The 15,769-nt window shown below is 36.8% G+C and overlaps 1 protein-coding gene across 2 annotated transcripts in view; it reads left to right on the top strand.

The window, feature by feature from the left end:
- Rif1 (replication timing regulatory factor 1) overlaps window positions 1-15,769 on the top strand; it is a 69,452-nt gene that overhangs the window by 33,379 nt on the left and 20,304 nt on the right. For both annotated transcript variants that reach the window (XM_013028979.1, XM_013028987.1), the window contains exons 19-26: window positions 1,791-1,898; window positions 2,994-3,143; window positions 6,803-6,902; window positions 9,034-9,298; window positions 10,999-11,041; window positions 11,439-11,641; window positions 12,544-12,643; window positions 14,731-14,850. In XM_013028979.1, coding sequence (XP_012884433.1) covers window positions 1,791-1,898; window positions 2,994-3,143; window positions 6,803-6,902; window positions 9,034-9,298; window positions 10,999-11,041; window positions 11,439-11,641; window positions 12,544-12,643; window positions 14,731-14,850 — 1,089 coding nt within the window. The remainder of the gene's footprint in view (window positions 1-1,790; window positions 1,899-2,993; window positions 3,144-6,802; window positions 6,903-9,033; window positions 9,299-10,998; window positions 11,042-11,438; window positions 11,642-12,543; window positions 12,644-14,730; window positions 14,851-15,769) is intronic.

Raw genomic sequence — 15,769 nt, forward strand, 5'->3', positions numbered from 1 at the left:
GGCACCAGTGGGTCATGCTGTAATCCTGGTTACTCTGGAGGCTGAGATCTGAGGATCACCGGTCAAAGACAACCTGGACAGGAAAGTCTGAGAGAGAATAGAAAACCAAAAATAGTACTGTGGTTCAAGTGGTAGAGTACTCACCTTGAGCTAAAGAGCTCAGGTGAAGTGCTCAGGCCCAGAGTTTATACTTAATGACCAACAGAGGGGGGGGGCAGGGAAAGCAACAGGAATTGATTGATTGATTGATGGCAACACTGGGATTTGAACTTAGGAGTATTCAGGGTCACTCATTTGGTTGGGTTGCTTGTTGGGTTGACACTCTACCACTTTAAGCCATACTTTTTACTGGTTATTTTTGAGATGGAATCTAGCTTTGATCTTGATCCTTCAGATCTCAACCTCCTGAGTAAGATTATAGTCTTGATGAGTCACTGGCACCCAACTAGGATTTTTTTTTTCCAGCAACAAAGAAAAAAAATTTTGTTTCTAATTCTTGGAGTTCATTTCAATAAATATTATTTTGTATGTTCAGATGGACATGGGCATTGTGCCTTTGTGCCTTTGTGCTCCTCGCCTAACAGTATTCTGCTTTGGTCTCAACTGTGTGAGTGTCTATTACCATGTCTCAGTGTATTTTAGAGCTTCCACATATGTGGCTTATCTCACTTAACATGATCTGCTCTTGGTCCATCCATTTCCCTGCAAATGGCATAATATTCTAATAGCTGTGTAAAATTCCATTGTATAGGTACCACATATTTTGGATCTACTCACCTATTGTAGGGCATCTGAGCTGTTCCCACAACTTGCCTATTGTGAATCGTGCAGCAATGAACATGAATGTGCAAGTCTCTTGGCTAGTGATATTCTGGGTAGATGCTCAAGAATGCGTGGTATAGCTGGGTCAGAATGCTGTCCAAAGTAGTTAGGAGTTTATCTTTAATATTTTTTTTTCCTTCAGTGTTAAATAAAAGCCCAGGGCTTGGCAAATACTCCTTTGTGGCATCATATCCCTAGTCCCAGTAATAGGAGTTTTATTTTCATAGTTGTGAAGACCAGAAGTCCAAAATCAGTGTATTGGATAGGATTGCTTCTTTCTGGAGCTCCGAGGGACAATCTATTCCCTTTCTCCTATTGATGGTATCTGATAATCCCTTCAACTTGCCTCATTTGTGTTATCCATATTTCCTCATTCTTTCCCTCCATCTTCACATATTATTCTTCCTCTTGTAATGGTTGTTGAACTCTTCTCTGCTTTTATGTTGATGTTGATCCAGGTTTTCGTGTGTGTGTGTGTGTGTGTGTGTGTGTGTGTGTGTGTGTGTGTGCGTGCGTGTGTGCGTGCGCGCGCATGCATGTGTGTGAGTGTATGCTAGTACTGGGGTTTGAACTTAGAAACCTGTGTGCTGTCCTATAGCATTTTCACTCAAAGCTGTTGCTCTATAGTTCTACTTCAGCCATAGTTGAGCCATAGTTCTACTTCAGCTGGTGATTAATTGGAGATACGATGTCATGGACTTTCCTGTTGTGTTGACTTTAAACCTGGATCCTCAGATATCAGCCTTTTGAGATTACAGAGATTAGTCACTGATGCCTGGCAGTTTTCCTCTTTTAAGGATACCATTCATCATATTCAGGTCCACCTCACTCCAATATGACATCATTCATAGGTATAAAGGTTAGGAATGCAACATCTCTTAAATATATTGTCATGGTAGGGCACATCCTGTGTTAACATAGACCATTAAAGATGGTAATTTGTCATAACTTTATTTTTCCTATTTCAGACCAATGAAGTAAATCAAGGTGATGCCTTAGAACACAATTTTAGTGCCATCTATTCTGCTTTGATTTTGCCAATAAATCATGTTTTTTCAGAACAGAATTTTCCCACAGTAAGTCTGACAAATTTTAACATTTGATTTCTGTGCTGGTACTGTCTCTTAGCTTTTTTATTCAAGCCTTTTGCACACTCCACATTTGGCTTTTGGGTGAATAATTGGAGATAAGTCTCTGGCTTTCAGATCTCAGCTTCCTGAATTGGGATCACAGATAGGAGCCCTGTGCCTGGCTCTGTGTTGTTTTTATGTATAAGAAATTTATGCCATTCTCAAAATAATGCCAATATTAAGTTTTCCTAAAATAGCACTTTGATGTGACTTTACTATTAGCATTAGGGGAAGGAAAAAGGTAAAAACATCAAGATTCTTTTTACCTTGGGTTCTTTTTTTGCCAGTCGTGGGGTTTGAACTCAGGCCTGGTCGCTGTCCATCAGCTCTTCAGCTCAAGGCAAGTACTCTACCACTTGAGCCACATGCCACTTCTGTTTTCTGGTGGTTTATTGGAGATAAGAGTCTGACTGTCTTTCCTGTCCTGACTGGCTTTGAACTGCGATCCTCATATCTCAGTCTCCTGAGTAGCTAGGATTACAGGCGTGAGCCACAGGCGCCTGGCTACCTTGGGTGGTTCTTTTTTTTTTTTTCTCCTTCGGTCGTGGGGCTTGAACTCTGGGCCTGGGCACTGTCCCTCAGCTCTTCAGCTCAAGGCTAGCACTCTACCGCTTGAGCCACAACACCACTACCTTGGGTTCTTAAATTAGAACTTTTAAGGGAGTTGTGTATATTCCCTTATATTCCTTTATGACATCTTAAATATATATATATCTTAAAAGTACATAATTATATATATATATGCACAAACACACACACACATATATATATACACACACATATTGTGTGTGTGTGTGCTGTTCCTGGGTCTTGAACTCAGGGCCTGCACATTGTCCCTGATCTTCTCTATGAGTCTTAAAGACTTTTCTTCCCAAGCTGGTTTTGAATTGGAGTTCTCAGATCTTAGCCCCCTGAGTAGTTAGAACTACAGTTGTGATCACTAGTGCTTGGCTCTATTTAATAGTTGTTAAAACAAAATGTGAAAGATACATTGGTTCTATTCTATACATCGGTATATATTTATAAAATTCCTTTTATTAGGTCACCATGAAGACCTTACTTAGAACTTGGTCAGAATTATACAAAGCATTTGCTCGTTGTGCTGCTTTGGTGGCAACAGCAGAAGAGAATTTATGCTGTGAAGAACTTTCTTCCAAGATACTGTCTAGTTTGGAAGATGACATCCTTTTGGTGAGTTGGTCCCAGTATTGACTTTTTTCCACTTAAAGGATTCTTGGAAAATGGAGATAAAATTTCAGTTGTAATTATCAATTGATTAAAGAGGCCCAATTAATATTAAGTAAGTTCACCTTTGTAAACCAGGCTGTGACTTTAAGCTTTTAGATCCTTTTTATGTGGCCATGAGAGTTAAGATTGCTTGCTTGGTTTTTCTTTTTTCTTTCTTTTTTTTTTTTCTTTTTACTATATACCGTTTGGTGCTTAACGTTATTCCAGAGTAACAGTGCCAGGACTTGGCTGTCTTGGACCTCACTGTTTCATGTTTATAGTTAGATGTCAAAAGTCTGATTTGTTGGGCAATGATTGTGTTACAGTGAAAACTAATGAAGAAAACATGACTAAAGTACACTCCACCAAAAAACAAAGGCTGGTGCACTACTACTCTAGCCATACTTCCATCTTTTTGATGCTTAATTGGAGTTTCATGGTCTTTTCTTTCCTGATTGGAAAGATTGGCTTCAAACTGGGATCTCAGGTAGCTCATATGGAATAGCTAGGATTGAGCAGCTAGGATTATAGGCATGAGCCACCAGCATACATCTCCTTGCAAGCTTATAATAATCTTCACTCAGTAGATCTGGGAAGTTATTTGCGTGTCGTTGAGAAATATTCTATTTTTCTAGAAATGAAAACTTCCTAATTTGAGTTCATTGTTACTTGGTTGCTCTAGATTAGGTATGTTTACAATTGCCATATACTTTTAATTTTATTTTTTTGTCTGCTGTGGGGCTTGAACTCAGGGCCTGGACACTGTCCCTTAGCTTTTTCATTCAAAGCTCTCCCTCTTTGAGCCACAATGCCACTCTGGTCTTCTGGTGATAAATTGAGATAAGTCCCTCTACGCCTGGGCTAGCTACAAATTATGATCCTTAGATCTCAGCCTCCTGAGTAGCTAAGGTCTGAGCCACTCACGCCTGACTGTTGCCATATGTTTGTTACTAAGACTGTTCAGCTGGGCCCTGGAATCCTAGCTACACAAGAGGCTCTGATCTGAGGTTTTTGGTTCAAAGCTGGCTTGGGCAGTAAAACCTGTGAGATTCTTATCTCCAGTTAGCCAAAAAAGATGGAAGTGAAGTTGTTAAATCAAGTGGTAGAGTGCTAATTTGGAGCACAAAAACATAGGGACAGCTCTCAGGCCCAGAGTTCAAGCCCCAGGACCAGCACCAAAAAAGCAAAGACTTCCATATGGGGATGCAGGGTAGTAGTGTATGTGAGGTGTTTAATTTTTTGTTGTTTCTTCTTTTTCTGGTGCTGTTCTGGGGGCTTGGCCTTGGCCTTGGCCTTATGCTCTCATTTGGCCTTTCTCCATTTAAGACGTGCTCTACTACTTGATTCATATCTCTTTTCAGCTTTTTGCTGATTATTTGGAGATACATTCTCATTGGTTTTCTGTTCAGGCTGATTTCAAACCTCACTCTTCAGACAGATCGGGTGCGTTCAGGGTGGTATGGCCATAGACTCAAACCTCAGTCTTCAGATCTCAGCCTCCTGAATAGCTAGGATTACAGATAGGTGCTTCTAGTGCCTGGCTAATTTGTATTTTAAATTAGAGAACTGGAGTGAAGCTAAGTAGCACAGAATATAAACCTGGGAAAAAGCTGTAAGGCAAAACTTAATATAGCTAATGTGTATGAGCATCAGTACTGGTATTAGAAAAGAAATTAAGCACACGCTTACATTTTTGAGGTTTTAACTTAGGAAGAAAAGATGACTGAATTTTAATTGTATTGAGGTATACATTGAAGTGCAAATAAAATTGCACTAAAAACACCCCTGTTGAAGCTCTAGGAGGAGGATTGGGTACAGGACCAAGGGGATACCAAAATCCTCAAATGCTTATAAAATCCTTTGCATTAAATAATACAGATTCATATGGAACCTACACACTTCCTTCTATACTGTGTATGTGTCTGTGTTTGTGTGTACAGGAAAGTTTGAAAGTGTTTGAACTCCTGGCCTTTTATTCTCACTAGGCTTTTCTACTCACAGTTATGATCTGCCACTTAGTTCTGACTTTTTCCTAATGAATTGGAGATGTGTCCAAGATTTGTCTGCCATGTGTGGCTTTGTCCACAGTCCTCAGATATCACTCTCCTGAATAGGGCTGTAGGAGACATTGGCACCCAGCTTCCATACACTTTAAATCATTTAGGTAGGTGCATTAAATACTTCAGTGGAATGTAAATGGTACATACATAGTTGTAGTAGTGTTCATTTACAGATTCAGTTTTTTTGCATTATCTGTCCACATACAGCCACGTATGTAATTGCTATTTTAACTGCTGTACAGTTTTCTTTAGTATGACTATACCTACCATTGTTTGAACCGTATTTTAAGGATATTTTAGTTATTTCCCGTTACTTACTACATATATCATCCCGGTTATTGACTTCAGAAATAAGATTTATTGTTTCCTCTCCATTTTACTATTTGATACCAAATTAAATAAGAAAGTAATTATTTTGTTAAAGTGTTAACTGTAAAAGATGTTAGCTAACAATTGACATATGCTCTTCTTTATTTTTATTTTTTGCTGGTTATGGGCTTGAAGGCCTGAACTTAGGGCAGGGTGTGGGTGCTGTCCTGAGCTTTTGCTCAAAGCTAATGCTCCACCACTTTGAGCCACAGGGCCACTTCTGGTTTTCTGCTGGTTAAGTAGAGAATAAAGAGTCTCATGGCCTTTCTTGCCCAGGTGGCTTTGAACCATGACCCTCAGATCTCAGCCTCCTCAGTAGTTAGAATTACAGGTCTAATCTACTGGCTGCCAACTTTGCAGTGTTTTTATCTGTGGCCTTAACTTTTTTTGAGACAAATTCTCAGTAGCTTAGTTCTGGCCTTGATATTATAAGCGTGTGCTGCTGTGCTTCATTGTTTTTGAGACAAGGTCTCGATATAGTTTTGGTCAGCCTACAACTATAGATTCTAACACAGCTTCACAGTTTTGGGAATGTAGGCTTGTGCCACCATGTTTGACCCTTTATTCTATTTGTGATTTCTTGTGTCTTTCCCCTTTTTTCTTCTAAATCAAGATAATCTTTGAGCCTGGCTTTGTTTTTATTTCAGATATATCAGAGAGGATGAAGAAAATATGGATGAACTATTTCCCATTTTGTATTTAATGAATACTTGTGTAATTATCAAGGGGAATATTAGGAAGAATTAGTTACTTGAGCTGGTGGTAGAGAGCTTGTCTAGGAGCCCGAGCAATGGCATGGGAGCTACAACCTTTTAATTTGAATCTTAAATTATGATTGATATAATGAGTTCTGTATGTGTCAAGAAGATGAGTATTTCCCATATGTTGAGGTACATAAATTATGGGAAATATGTCTCAGCATATACTTAGACTTTATGTGGTAAAAAATATGAAATATGATAATTGTGAGATTCCTTCTTGTTGCTTATTGAATATACTAGTACTTTGTAAGCTAGACTTGTGCCTATTACTCAGGAGGTTGAGATCTGAAGATCACAGTCAGCCTGAACAAGAAAGTCTGTGACTCTTATTTCTAATAAACTACCAAAAATGTAGAGCTCTGGCACAAGTAGTAGAACACTAGCCTTGAGCAGAAGAAAAGTTTCTAATTATGGTACTTATGTTCTCCCCTAGAATGTGATCTTCTTGGACAGGATTGTACATATTATTACTGTGATGGTTAATTGCATTGACTTTTCACCATATAATAATAAATACCAACCTCAAATTAAGTGTAAGTATTTTTATTACTTTTATTTATCCAATACTGTATAAATAGCTATGGTTTTATCTATCATATTTGGATTTTTGATTTTATTTCACTATTTTAATTACTTCCTTAGAATCTTGTATGCATGTTCTCTCTCCTCTCTCCCCTCCCACCGTCCCTCCTCTGTTTCTTTCTCAGTTCTCCTTTCTGCCTGTCACATACATTGCACACATGTTATCTTACTCCTTTCTTAAACATAAAATGGTAAATACTCAATTAGGTTATCTAGTTAATTTCTCCTGATAAATTAACCAAATAAATATTCTTCAAAACATTCTTATTTGGAAGTCTGCTTTGAAATAATTATTAACTATACAAAAGAATCATTAATTGGTTACAGTTTGGTAAGAAATGTAAAATCTAAGAATTTGACTTAAAATTTTTTTGTTGGTTTTGGTGCTTGAACTCAGAGCCTGGGTGCTGTCCTTGAACTCTGTATCACTTTGCGCCACAGCAACAGTTCTGATTTTCAGGTTGTTAATCAAAGGTGAGCTTCTCATAGATTTTTCTTCCTGAGGCTGGCTTTGAACTGTAATCCTCAGATCTCAGCCGCCTGAATAGCCAGGATTACAGGCATGAGCCACCAACACCTGACTTTATTTTTACATCTTAGTTATAATTAGTTCAAGTTAAAACAAGTTGTCAGATATTTAAAACAACATTCTCTTGTTAATTCTGAATTAAGTTGTAGTAAATGTTGAATTATTTCAGTCTAGTACTTCATTCTTGTAAAAATAGATAGACTTGTTTATGTGTTCTTTCATTAGTGAAAGGCAACTTTTATTGAAAAATGCTAGTATTCTTTTAAAATACTTTGATTTGCCATTGAATGAATTAAAGATTTCCCCTCCCTCTCTCCCTCCCTTCCTTCCTTCCTTTTTGGGGTCCGGTGGTGGGGTCTGAACTCTGGGCCTGCGCACTGCCCCTCAGCTCTTCAGCTCAAGGCTAGCGTGCTACCACTTGAGCCACAGCACCACTTCTGGCTTTTTTTTTTCTGCCTATGTGGTGCTGAGGAATCTAACCCAGGACTTCATGCAGGCAAGGCAAGCGCTCTACCACTGAGCCACCTTCGCAGCCCTGAATTAAAGATTTCTGAAGCATACTGAGAAAATTTCTAAAACATAAGGAAATTTTGAGGGGATTACTTTGCGTTTGTTCTCAGTATAGTAGTAATAGGGAGCAACACATTACGTACAGTAAAAATATGCTTATTTGTAGGGCAGAGTACCTTAGGATCTATATCACAAAACAGGTTATATATTGTTTGAAATGAATTTCAGCTGACTTCTTGGGCTAATAAGCAGGTCTTAATCTTGCTATCAGAAAATGAAATGATTTCTGAATACTATACATAGCTTACTGCATTATTAGTGTATAAAAAGGAATAGCAGAGATTACTTTGCAAGCCACTGAAGTTCCACAAAGCCCAGTGGATGAGTTTTATAGTTACATAATTTTACCAGTGTTGGTATTTATGAAGAATTACATGTAAATTAGTATTGAGTTTACTCATTATAAACCCTAAGTGAGAAATGTTTCTTAGCTTTTTGAAATATTTTAAGTAGTGTTACAAGTCAGATGAGTACAATGAATCTTGACCAGTATCTTCCTTTCCAACAATTTCTTACCTTTTAATTTCTTGTTTACCTAAAGAAATCCAGTAATGGGGCTTGGGAAGGTAGCTCAGTGGCAGAGTGCTCGCCTTGCATGCTTGAGGCCCTGGGTTCGATTCCTCAGCACCACATAGGCAGGAAAAAAAAAAGCCAGAAGTGGCGTTGTGGCTCAAGTGGTAGAGTGCTAGCCATGAGCTGAAGAGCTGAGGGACAGCGCCCAGGCCCAGAGTTCAGGCCCCACGACCGCCCCCACCCCCCAAAAAAAAGAAAAAAAGAAAAGAAAGCCAGTGACTTCCTTGCTGCTTAAATTTATTCAGTGAGATTTTGAATATCCATGAATAGAAATAGAAAATTCAGGGTTTCAGAAAGGAAATTGTTACTATTCCATAGTGTAGTAAGGTGAAGTTGGGGATTGTGGGTGACTTATTTTGTAATAATTTTAAATTCACAGAAACACAGTAATCAATTCACTTATGTCTTAGCACCACAGAGATCTTCAGATTGGTCCAAAAAGAAGAAAGAACCTCTAGGGAAATTAGCTTCATTGTTTAAGATGCTTGTGAGAATTATGTGTTCTTTCCATACTCTGAGCTTCAAGGAAGGACATTCTGATACATTGCTTGCGATTGGAAACTCAATCATCAGCATTCTTTCCAATGTACTTGGACATATTTCTCTGCCTTCTGTGATTCGGAAAATGTTTGCAACTTTAATAAGACCTGTGGCATTATTTTATGAAAATTCAAAGTAAGTATTTTGGCTTAGTTTCTTTCTGAATTAAATGTAAATAAGCAGCATTTTCTCTTGAGCTCTGTTTTTATGGGATTCTAATCTTGACCATATTTGTTGACATAGAAATTTTGTTTGTTTTTTAATTAATCCTAGTCCCCTTCAATTTACTGCATTAATTTCCATTTAGTTTGTAATAGAAATAGAATTGACATGCTACTTACTGTACAATTGTGTAAGTAGGCACTTAATATATGTGTGTATCTTCCACTATATACATGAAAATCTCACTAAATGTCTGCATAGTATTTCATTAAATAGAGTAGACATGTTTTTTTAAGCTGTAGCAGCATATGAACATTATATGTAATCATTGCCTGCATTGTCCACTGGTATAGAATCTGATTCTTTTCATGAAATGTGGAGACTGATTATCTGTAAGCGTAGCTACTCTTGAGGTTTGAGAGCTTCAAGATTGCCATTTGAGGCCAGGTCTGGCATAAATTTCCCCCCATCTCAATCAATAAAAAGTGATGCTTAGCTGGGTGTCTGTGGCTCATGCTTGCAATCCTACTAGCTATAGGAAGCTGAGATCCTGAGGATCATGGTTAAAATCCAACCTGGGCAGGAAAGTCCCTAAGATTCCTATCTCCATTTAACCACCAGAAAGCCGGAAGTAGAGCTGTGGCAAGTGGTAGAATATTAACCTTGAGCCAAAAACTCAGTGAGAGCACCCAGACCCTGAATTCAAGCTCTAGGACTGGCACAGAATAAAAGCACTAAGCTTGATGGCATGTACCTGTCATCCCAGATAGAGGGAAGTGTAAAGAGATCTCAGTCCAGGATTTCCCTGGCATACACAGGGCATCGTATTAAGAAAAAATAAAAGCAAAAGCTGCTTTGGTTTTGATGTATATGACTCAAGTGGTAGAATTTTTGCCGAGCACAGTGTTAAGATCCCAAGCTCAAACCCCAGTTAGTACCCCCTCAAAAGGGGATAAATTACAAAATTGCCCTCCAAAAGTTTGAATTAATTTCATGATCTTTTACTTTTGAAAGGAAGCAGGTAATACTTTAGAAGAAATGATCCCAGGTATAACAAGCTTTTATGATTCAAACATGAAAGCTTATATATAAATCAACTTGGAGAGAAAATTCCAAGACATAATTTATACTGTGTGCAGCTTAACCCCAAATCCACAAACTTTATACCTCTGCAAATCTTGGGTACTATTCAACACCAAGTAGCTAGTATGACCACTTTAAGGTATGACCTTGATTATTACTAATATTTTGTTGTTGGTCATGGGGTTTGGACTCTGGGCCCAGGCCCTGGCCCTGTGTCCATGAGCTCTTCAGCTCAAGGCTAGCACTCTACCACTTGAGCAACAGCGTCACTTCTGGTTTTCTAGTGGTTAATTGGAGCTAAGAGTCTCACTGACTTTCCTGCCAGGGCTGGCTTTGAACCATGATCCTCAGATCTCAGCCACCTGAGTAGGTAGGATTACAGGCATGAGCCACTGGTGCCCCGCTGATTTCATTTTTAAGATAGATTTGGCTCATGCTTAGCAATTTTACTCTTTATATTTGGAATGTTTTATATTATCAAATGTCTATTACTTGTTTTTATGATTGTATTGCCTCATTTTTAAAGTTTGCTAAATAAGAGGGGACTTCCTGAAATAGTCATTGCTATTTGTTTTATATATTCTTCCTAGGCTTGATGAAGCTCCTAAAGTATATAGTTGTCTGAACAACAAGGTAAAAATAGACAATTGTACTTCAAACTTTCATGATGAAAAACAGGCAGTCTTTCTTAACATAACTGTTAATTTTTAAATGGATTTTATTACTAGTTTTTAATAGGCACTTAATACATACAAGCATATTCACATTCCTTAAAAATAACTTTAAATTCATATAATCAAGTCATAACTCATCTCTATATTAAAGTAGTTTTTAATAAGATTTTGTATGTGAAATTTGTTACAATTGATGTAAAATATTACCTTTTTTGTAAAAATAAATCTGTAGTATCCATAAGCCATGCAAACTTGTAATTTGACAGTTTATTAGAGATTATATATTTTTCTTTTCAAATTAAAAAATAGAAACAATATGCAACTTGATACTAAAATATACTTTTCTCTTTTCCTAGTTGGAAAAGTTACTAGGAGAAATTATTACTTGTCTACAGTTCAGCTACACTGGAACTTATGATACTGAACTTCTTGAACAGCTTTCCCCACTGCTGTGTGTCTTATTTCTACATAAGAATAAACAGATTCGGAAACAGAGTGCTCTGTTTTGGAATGCCACCTTTGCTAAAGTGACAGTGTTGATTTATCCTGAGGAATTGAAGTATGTTATGTTTAACTTGTTATAAGTATTCTATTATAATTTAAATTGGTGTTAGAATATTAACATGAACTTTTCTTATGGGAAACTGGAGAGGCTTTCTTAGTTTCATATTTGGGGTATGTGGTATTCATTAAACATACTGTTCTTTTTTTTAACCTTTGGGCTTTAGACTAACTTCAATTTTAGGACCATGGAAAGTAATTAAAATGAATTCTTCTCCTTTGGTGTAGAATGGGAAACATTTCAGATTTCCCTTGCTATGTAGCACTTAGGCTGAGTTGGAACTTGCCAGATTGCCCAAACTGTCCTCAATCAAGTTCATGGTTTTCCTGAGTTACTAGGATTACAGACATGTTACTACTATGCTTGGGTACTCTTCTTTCTTCTTCCTCCACCTCCTTTCTTTTTTCTCTTTTTCCCTTAGGGGAGGAATAATAACTTTTCAAAATTACAATTGTTTTATTTACTGGTCCTCTAGTTGAACTCTGTATCTGACTCTTGTTGTTAGCTGGTGCTCTTACCACCTGAGCCATGCCCCCAACCTCACTATTGTTAATAAAAAGACAAGGGTAGAAATTTGGTGGCTATTAAAGGTACACATGGGTAGTTAATATTTGGCTTCTGTTAGATATTTTTTCATGGTAAATAGAAATTTTGGAGGGCTTTTTTTATGAAGAAAAACTTGAAATTTAAAAAGTATTGAGAAAAAAATATTGTATGATTTTCTCTACTTATAAATGTAAGAAATTTAGTCCTTAAACCAGTCTTCCTGCTTAATAGTTATTGTAAAGCAATCTTGGTAACATGAAAGTTCAGTGCACGTGATATATATACGTGCGTTTGTATATATGTATATATATCTATATATGTATATTTGTGTGTGTATTTGTACTTTTTTAAAGACCAATATTAAGAGAAGCCAAACCAAAACTTCTGCTTCTGTTGCCTGGTTTGGAAACAGTTGAAATAATGGAAGAATCCAGTGGACCTTATTCAGATACAGTAAGTTGATAGTTATTATTTGCCTTTTGAATGTAAATGCTTACTTGTCATTAACAAGGAGAAAAGTGTTCTAAATTTTAAATTTATATAAAGTATTAGATTATCAAATGATCATTTTTAAAAAATCAAATAAGTGCTTGGAAGTAAACATATGAAAAAATAGCTTTTTGTATGAGGCTTGAACTTGGGGATAGGCACTTTCCCTGAGGGTTTTTTTTTGCTTAAGAGTAATGCTATAACGCTTGAGCCACTGCTTCATATCTGGCTCTTTGGTGATTGGCAATAGGCATCTCATGTACTTTTCTGCCCAGGCCTTCAAAAGACCTTTTCAGCCTCTTGAGTAGAGTAGCTTAGGATTACAGCCATGAGACACTGGTGCCTGGCTTCAAAAATGTCTTTTTATAATTTATATCTCATGACAAGTTTCTCTTAGCATTTATTTTACTTAAAATTAACTTCATCATTATACTGTGAAACATGATTTTGAAATAATGTATTTACATACTTGACAACATAGTATCAGTTGTCTGGTTTGAAAAGCCTTGGAGGAGGCAATATTTAGGACTTGATCCCAGGGTTTTCTGCATGCTAGTGTTATATGACTGAACCGTGCCTTCACTTTCATTCCATCACTGCCTTCTCCCTTTTACATTTTATTTGGAGCTCAGGTTTAAGTTGCCTGGGCTGGCCTTGAATTTTGTGATCTGCTTACTTCAGTCTCTAAGAAGCTGGTATTACGGGCTTTGTACCATTATGCATGGCTTTAGCCTGAAGTACTTTTATGAATTAAGGGCAAAAGTTGTCACTAGATATCTCACATAACTAACCTCAAACTCAAGCCTCTTTTGAAATATATTGTTCAAATACTAGACTAGATATTGCTTTAAAGAAACTACAAATAATATTTCTAGTTCATATCTAAACAAGAATCACCCTTCATTTTTCTCATTTTTGGAAAAAAAAGTACAAAACATATTTTCTGTCATATCACTCATTAGGACCAAGGCTACTATAACTAATATTTGATTACTGTTAGAAGATTTGAATCTACCTGCATATCGATACCATGCATTTATAAAGTAGTAGAGCCTTACAAAAAGTTTCTGTTCAGCACCAGGTAATGCCTGCTCTTTTTTCCTTAGAAATGTAATAGCTAAGTACTCTTTTAGTTTTGGCTGAAGTAAAAACTTCTCAGGAGATAAAGTCAGACATGATATATTTATGGTATGAAGGAAAATGCCCTTGGTGTGTAACCTCTGTTCTACATGTTTTAGTAACCTTTACTTTTTCATCACTATTGGCATTTGAACTCAAGGCCTTGAGCTTGCTCAGCCAGCACTGTCACCTGAACCACACTGCTTTTGGTGTTACAGGCTTTTGCTTTTTTTTTTTTTTTCCAATGCTGTAATTTGAACTGAAAAGCAGAGAAGGGTTGTAGGTCTTGGTCTTGCTAGAGAAGTAGTCTCATTTGATTCATACGCATAGGACTTTTTTTTCCTACCCCCGCCTCCTCTGTTTTCAGACATAGTCTTGTTTACTGAGGCTAACCTGAGACCAAGATACTATATGCTTAAGGTCCCATGACCCCCCCCCCCAAAAAAATGATACTATATGCTGCTTATCTAGGATGTCAGGCTTATCCAACACATTCAGCTAATTCTTGATATAGTTTTGCTAACTTTTTCCCCCTCATCCTGGCCTGGAATTAAAACCTGATTTCTGCCTTCTGTGCCAGAACTATACAGAGCCAACCATGAGCCAACAAGCTGAGCTGAGCGTTCAAGTCCTAGTTCAGGCCAGAAAATATTTTTAGCAATACATGCATGATTCCAATCTAATAATTTGATTTACTTTGTAGTTTTTATGTGGTATTTCGTATTTTCAAAAGTTTATAAAGCTAAATGATTCAAAGTAGTTCTAAAAATGAAGACAGCTATATAGATTGTGGCTTTCCTTAGCCTTTGTTTTTAATAGGCTTTAATAGTCTGAAGAAATTTGACATTATTTGCAGTAGACACTAAACAAATTTTCATAATGAAAAGCAAGCAGTAGAGTCCTCCTTAATTATTTTACCTTGTACAAAACAGGCAGAAAACTCACAATTAAATGTGAAGATAAGTGGCATGGAAAGAAAATCAAGTGGAAAAAGAGACTCCTTTTTGGCACAAACAAAGGATAAAAAAGAAAATATCAAACCATCAGCCAAAGTATGTTTACAAAAGTATATTTAGCAGATTTAGAAAATATGTGATAGCCTAAAGACATGCAGCTTATTTGCAAAATTGCTCTGCAATATTTGAATAAAGATGGGATTGTGTTGGGTGTATAGAGGATGATTAACAAGTTTTAGAATGCTAGGATGGCTTGTAAATCTGGATGTTTTGGGTGATTTTTTAGTAAAGGAAAAGCTGCAGTAATTAGCTTATGTAGTAATTTTATTCTGTGTAAGATATAGAACTTGGAGTTCATTTATAATTGTTTAAGATACTATAATGAATGGGCAAGGAATAAGAGTAGAATTAAATACAAAACAAAAGGAATTAGGATAAGATTATGTAATTATGTATGTCAACACCTTGCAGCCAAATATAGCATATTGGTTTGTTTTTTATTATAATATATATGTTTACAGAGGAGTTTTACAGTTTACATAAGTTAGGTAATGAGTACATATAAAAACCTATTGTTATTATAAAGTGATGTAGAGATGTGTTACAGTTAACAGAAGTCAGGTAATACATTCTTTTTGGACAGTGTTATCCCTTCCCTTGCTCTCTCCCAGTTTTTCCCTCCCATCCCCACCTACAAGTTGTATAGTTCATTTTCAACATAGTGTCTAGTAAGTACTACTGCTGCATTTGTTCACCCTTTCTCTCTCCTTTTCTGTGTCCCTCCTTACCCTCCCAAAGACAGATAAATGAACAAACAAGACAAAAAGAGAACATCAACAAGAACAACAACAAAGAAAAACTCTTGTTTCCATTCCCTGGAGTTAGAACTTAGTGTTTTGAATAGAAAGAAGTCAGGCCTAGATAAAACATCAATCGTAACCTCACAGAATTGCATCCTGAAAAGAGGCCTAAATAGTTTTTCTTTCCTCAGTATTTATTAGAGGTAGGAAAAGTG

Source organism: Dipodomys ordii, unplaced genomic scaffold (assembly GCF_000151885.1).
Source record: "Dipodomys ordii isolate 6190 unplaced genomic scaffold, Dord_2.0 Scaffold5, whole genome shotgun sequence".
NCBI classification, from domain to species: domain Eukaryota; kingdom Metazoa; phylum Chordata; class Mammalia; order Rodentia; family Heteromyidae; genus Dipodomys; species Dipodomys ordii.